This window comes from Acomys russatus, chromosome 19, assembly GCF_903995435.1.
Source record: "Acomys russatus chromosome 19, mAcoRus1.1, whole genome shotgun sequence".
NCBI lineage: Eukaryota > Metazoa > Chordata > Mammalia > Rodentia > Muridae > Acomys > Acomys russatus.
Window position 1 is genome coordinate 13,193,902 of NC_067155.1, and position 6,689 is coordinate 13,200,590.

The following is a 6,689-nucleotide window of genomic DNA, read 5'->3' on the forward strand; positions in this document are numbered from 1 at the left end:
GGCAAACAAGGTAGGAAGGGAGGACTAACACAAGTGATTGTCCTCTGAACTCCACATGCCATCCCTGGAATGTTCTCACAAACACATGGGCATGGGCACACAAAGAGATTTGGGGGTCTTTTTTTGTACTGTGTTTTTTGTCTTTAAGCAGGGTGCTGTTGAGTTGGCACAGCACATAAAAGTGATTGCCCGCAAACTTTGTGGCCTGAGTTCAATTGTCAAAACCCATGTAAAGGTGGAGAGAGAGAGAGAGAGAGAGAGAGAGAGAGAGAGAGAGAGAGAGAGAGAGCTGCTGCCATAATGTCCTCTGACTTCCATTCAAATCCTCTGTGTGTATGTGTGTGTGTGTGTGTGTGTGTGCCTATCTCTCTATGTGTGTATATGGTGCACACACACAAATTAATAGTAGTAGTAGCAGCAGCAGTAATAAAATCATTTTGAACATGATTCAGCTAAACACCTTATTAAGAAAGCTGCTAACTGAATCTCCAATAGGAAAACTCCCCACTTTTTCCCTCACCTACATACAAAGGAGCACCAAACACCAGCTGTTTCTTGATACCCAACCAAGAATCTCTCTGTGGAACTATCGACACTGCTCAGTCTGCTTCATCATTCGTCAGACTTCAGGGATAAACAGTTTCCATCACAAACTCATGTCTGCTGTTTCTCTGCCATCTGGTACTCTGCATCTGGAATCTTCTGGGGGGACGGTCCAGCCAAAGTAATGTCTGAATGTGATTCTACCCATAATGCAACTCTGACCTCCGAAGTAACCGCTCTTCCCTGTTCACTTCCCAGCATCTTCACTCAGCATCTCCAAGTGTAATCTTTCTTCTCACTTGGAAACTTCACAAACTACCCCCTTCCCAGCATCCTACATTCCTCATTTGTCAGCCCAGACCCAGAAACACAGCCAGAGTCAGTCTCAAACTCCATTCTGAGTTACCATTAGCCACCGGGGGGGGGGGGGGGGGGTCCCGTGAAGTCACCTTGTCTCCAGTCATCACCAGCTGGGACACGTCTTCTGATTTTTTTCCCTCTTATGTTTCTTAGGCATTGTGCTCCTTTCTGTACTCCTGTTCAAAAACACAGAAGCCATGGGAGCTCACACATCCCCAGTTCTCTCAGATCCTGGCTTATGGCTGTGCCAGCCAGTACCTAAGTGTGGGGACAGCATCTACAACCCCTTGCAGCAGTGCTGTGAGGATGACACCATCCTGCCCCTGAACCTGACCCGCCTCTGTGGCCCTGGGTGCATCTACTGGCCCTGCTTTGAGCTCTGCTGTCCTGAGTCCTTCAGTCCTCAAAAGAGATATATTGTCAAGCTGAAAATTCAGGGTGAGAGATCCCATTGCAGTTCATCTCCCATCTCTGGGGACTGTGCCAGGTAAGCACCCTCTTCCTGTCTGTGTGTAGGGTTAAATATAAAAAATGGAGATGGACCTGAAGATGTACCCGTCTTTATGAAAAGCCTTGCCCCCCGCCCCGTCATAGCTAACAAACTCTCCAAATGTTTTGATCATCCCTCTCTCTGATTCATTGTTTTTTGTTTTCTCCTTTGTAGCAGAAAGACATTTTTGCAGAGAAGATATTTAAGAAAACCAACTTTCTCTTAGGCAACCAAGTGATGCCCAGGTAGGCTTCAAAAATGGGCACCATCGCTGAGACAACAGCTGAGTGCTGGGCTGTGAACAGAGCATCTGTACTTCCCCCTCTAAGGCCCAGGAGAATTTGCAGAAGAAACTAAGCCGTTGACAGGCCTAGTGTCATTTCACTTACTGCTTACAGCCCGCCCTGCCAACAGCCAACTGTGCATACTACTGATGCTCACAGAGATTGCACTCTCTTCCTACTGAAGTAGCTACCTGTGGTTTCCAGGGAAAAGATCGTCATTGTCTTTGGTGCCCAAATGGTGGGCACCAATGGATGGCTCCACACCTGTGGCCACACAGATGGTCCTGGTTAAAATTGGCATGGCATTTTTTTTTAAACTTATTTTGTTTTGTTTTGTTTTTGAGACAGGGTTTCTCTGTGGAGCCCTGGCTGTCCTAGGCTCACTTTGTAAACCAGGCTGGCGTTGAACTCATAGAGATCTGCCTGCCTCTTCCTCCCTGAATGCTGGGATGACAGGCATATGCCACCTTACCAGACTTTAAAAAAAAAAAAAAAAGTATTAAATTTTGTTATTGCTGCCAACCTGAGGTCCTCTCTTATTACTGTTGTTAGTAACTGCATCCTGAGCTCAGTTACTGCCGACTGTGTGTGAATGAATATAGGAGCATCCACTGTGGCCTGAGCAATAGACCTGTAGCCAAAGTAAGGAACCCTCCATCCCCCAGCAAACTTCGGCTGTCAATCACTCCTCAACCTGAGGTGGTGCTTCAGGAACCCCCATGTCCCCATGCACAGCGGAATAGTAACAGACTTGAACTTGTCTAGGTATCATGCAGGCGGTCTCAGTTTCTGTGAGTTGGTGTGTGCATCGGCTGTGTTGTGTCCAGAAGACGGCATCTCCCAGTTCTCTTCCCTAACCTCTGACTCTAACGTTCTTGCTACACACTGTTCCAGCACATTCCCTGACCTTTGGTTGGGAGGCTGGTGCGTGTGACCCTTGCGTCACAGTCACTTGTTCTCATCGCTTTTGGCCAATTATGAGTCTCTAGCAACCATTACCTATTGCAAACAGAAGTGTCTTTGGTCAAGGTTGAGAGAAATATTAGGAAGGGAATTTGAGCAGTGAAGAGACGGCTTGGTAGTTAAGAGCACCAGTTGCACTTCGAGAAAACCTGAGGTCCATCCTTAGCACTTACATGATGGCCAAAAACCATCTATAACTCCAGTCTCAGGATGCCCTCTTCTGGCCTTTGCAGGCACAGCACGTACATGGTGCACTGGCATATATATGATAACAAAAACACCCACCCCATGAAAAGGAAGATTGATAAATTAAAAAAAAAACAAACAAACAACAAAAAGACAAGATCACTTGGCAACGTGGCCATATAGCAAATTACCACTCATAGGTCCCACCCACACACCCTGGAGCTCATGATTGACAGGTTGTTGAGTTTTTTCACTTTTATTTGTTAAGCCAGCATACGCTATATCAGACAGCATTTTGGCGCTTTCAAACAAAATGTGTTTTTGTAGGTTCCCAGCTCTCTCACTCCACCCTCTGTCCTCAGATCAGCCGTGTGTCCCCCACACTCTCATAGCTGTCTTCCCGCCATGTTTGTCTCAAGCTAGAGTTTCAAAGATCTCAACTCTCAATCTGCCTCCCTTGAAAGCTTTGAATGTCTGGTTTCTCCTAATCAAGAGAGAGAATTCTATTACAATGCTTATTTGAACATAGTTTCCTTAAACATGTATTGAAATGTTGCCAGTCACTTTCTAAAATTCTCATGTATTGATGCAATTAAAGAAAAAATCCGGAGTCCACGAGAGGGCAGAGAAGGCTAAACTCGACCTGGAGCCTTCACAGAAACTCAAATAGATACGGTGGCTTCCTCCAAACACTCCCTCGGGGAGGTGCCTCAGGCTACAGAACTGAACAACAGTTGCATGCCTGTCTAGGAAAACAGAAACCATCAGGATCCCCAGGGCCCCCTCAAAATCCAACAACCGCCAGACTATGGCTGAGAGAAGAAACTATCTTGCCAGGGGAGCTGCCTGCAGTGAGCGCCGAAGATACAGCTCCCGCGGGTAGTCGCCATACTGGGGTCGGCTCTCCCTGACCCCGTTCGTTCGTAGCCCCTTGCCCACACCCTCCTAAGGAACCCGAATTTGTTGGTTGTAAATGTGGACGTGTGGTTGAACTGTTACTGTAGCCAGTCGGTTCCCTAGCTGAGGTGAGGAGATATTGTGTCACAGCTTCCCAGGAAAAGTCACAGGACGGTGCAGTGTGCACCTTGGACTCTGGCATCTCGGGACTGTCAGAGTGTGCCTGTTGCCTAATTTGTGAGGTTTGGCAGTTCAAGCTGACTGATACAGTGCTGTGTGGAATGTGAGGAGGCTCTAGTGACTGTAATTAGTAGGGATCAGCAGTCAACTACATTACCCCAGATGGAGGGATATTTGCTCGCGGCTGAGGTTTGGACAGTGCTAACGATTTTCTCCACATGTGGGCATGGCCATAGAGTGGCCAGACACTTGTCTATTATGCATCGGTGTCAGGGATCATGTGAGAGGAACAGCAAGCAGCTATGACTAGGACTGAGGGGGGACCTCCTCCCCCTGTATATGCTCATAGGGTATCAAGTCTCTTCTTGGTAGCCTGCTATCCTTCCTCTGAGTGCCACTGGGCCTCCCCATCAAGGGGATGTGGTCAAATATGGGGCAGCAGAGTTCGTGTGAAAGTCAGTCCCCACTCTTCATTCATCTATGGAGAATGTCCTGTCCATTGGCTAGATCTGGGTAGGGGTTTTATGTTTACTGCATGTATTGTCCTTGGCTGGTGCCATAGTTTGAGCAGGAGCCCTGGGACTAGATCCGCTCATCATAATGTTCTTCTTTTAGGTTTCTAAGACCCTCTGCGTCCTTCTATTTCCCCATTCTCCCATAGTTCTCTCACCTAGAGTCCCAATAGGATGTCTTCACATCTGTCCCAGTTTCCTGGTAGGAGAAGACTTTCATGGGACATGTCCCTTGTGTCTCAACAAAGTTTTACAAATACCTATTTCTCTCGAAACTATGTACTTTAAACAGAATTACTCTATAAAAGAAAAAAGATCAGATCAAGCATTTAAATACTTGAACAAGGGGATTTAAAAATGGAGAAACGTTGATCTAGTTCGGATGATGCACATAGATAGACCGGTGACCATAGCAGCATATCATAGCAACGGCTTAGAAGGAAAGAAAAAGAAGAGGAAATGGGGAAGGGGAAGGAGAAGAAAGAGTGTTCAGAACCCAGGGAAGGATCCCCGAGGAAGGATGATACAGAACGAAAGCTTGCTATGTCCTGCAACTAAGGAGATGGGGTTTCATCTGCTACTAGCTGTGTTGAGAAAGGCAAGCTTTAGGGCAAACGACATAGACATTTTTCCTTCCTTGCCCTTCCAAAATTTTGCATATGTCCTCGCTTTGCTGAATCCAGCCAAAAGCGATCTGACATTGAAACCAGGAAAACACCCAGTAGGACTAAGTTTGCCAATTGTGGAGCACAAATGAGGAAGATGAGTTGGACTGCCACCTCCTCCTCCCCCATCCCTGGCCCCACACTTGCCTACTTCAGTGTCCCAGGAGATCGTGAGTTACACATTAAAAAAAAAAAAATCACACATGTCAATGTCAAGGTACTCACTCAGAATCCCTTTGGGGAAGGGTAGCTTCTTTATCAGAACTGGGTACAGCTCTACTCCACTAAATGAATTCCAGGCAAACCTTAATTCCAAACCAATGCTAACCCAGCAGAGAGTTGCACAGCACTGATAAAGATCTCTACGGTTTGTCCAGCCACCTGCGGTTCCTTATCAGAAATGTGTGCCGGGAATCGTAGCCAGACTTGCAAGCCATGACGTTTCCGTAGCTCTGCCTCCGCAGAAAGAGCTCTGTGAAAAGATGGTGAGTTGCCGTTCACGCTCAGCGAAAAGATCAGCTCTGATCATGCCACCGTTGACTCCTCCTCAAATTCACTGGCCTAAGTCACTAATTGCATTCTTTCCCGTCTACACTAGTGGGGCTGGGAAGACAGAAACATCCTGTTCTTTCTCCGGGTCTCCCCCCCCCCCCCCCCCACCCTTGTCCTGCCTACATGGTATGGAGTCCAAAGCCAGATGAAATTGATCGTGGGGAAGACAAACTCTCAAAGTTAAGAGCCGTGAGTGGAAAAATCGGATTACCAAGAACCAGCTCCTGCCACCCATCCCTCCAAGCGGTTTGTTTTCATTCAGAGATAAATGGAAGTCCAGTCATCCGTAAGCATGCTTATAAAGGGATTAAATTTTACATAAAGTCATAGTGTTAATAGCAGAGAAACTAAGATGTATTTAAGGCTAGAAGAGACGGTGCATGCCTCCATGGTGCACATGACTCTCAGCACTGCTGCATTCCCTTCTGAGAACCGAAGTGAGAAACCGTGCCCCTGGATAGGCAGCAAACCGGGTCTCAGAAAGGCACACGGGCTGGACATCTGACACCGATCCGTATCTGCAGCGTCTTAAGACAATTTCCATCTCGATCGTGCTACCGAGCGCATCCCCTGTGTGCTGCTTGCTCATCCACACCCCCACTGTCTTTTCTTTTTAACATTAACCTTTGAGAGGTTCATACAATATATTTCGACCGTACCCACCCCATCACCAACTCCCCCGTCAGATCCATCGCTCAGTCCCATCTACCCAACTCTGGGCTCAGTTTTTTAAAAGCCATTAAGCCCAATTTGCGCTGCTCAGATACTTTTAGATGTGTGGCCATCTACTGGGGTGCAATCAACTTACCAGGGGCCACACATTAAAATAAGACTGACTCCCCCTCTCCCATCAGCTGCCAATTGCCTATACCGCCTCGGCTAGGGGCCGGACTTCAGTTAGGGTTAGGGTAAGGGAGTTAGGGTTAGGGCAAGGGGGTTAGGGTTAGGGTTTTCAGGGTCACGTTCCCTCTCCGCCTGAGATTTGTCTGGCTTTAGCTTGTGCAGATCACTCTTGCTTCCTTACTTTTTCTTCTATTCAGATTGGCCCTGAGTCTCT

General features: G+C 47.3%; 1 protein-coding gene across 1 annotated transcript; it reads left to right on the plus strand.

The window, feature by feature from the left end:
• Positions 1 to 1,037: 1,037 nt before the first annotated feature.
• Positions 1,038 to 1,883, plus strand: LOC127203659 (insulin growth factor-like family member). The gene is made up of 2 exons (XM_051162483.1): positions 1,038 to 1,390; positions 1,568 to 1,883. The coding sequence occupies exons 1-2, from the start codon at positions 1,101 to 1,103 to the stop codon at positions 1,617 to 1,619; spliced, it is 342 nt and encodes a 113-aa protein (XP_051018440.1). The 5' UTR covers positions 1,038 to 1,100; the 3' UTR covers positions 1,620 to 1,883.
• Positions 1,884 to 6,689: the final 4,806 nt, after the last annotated feature.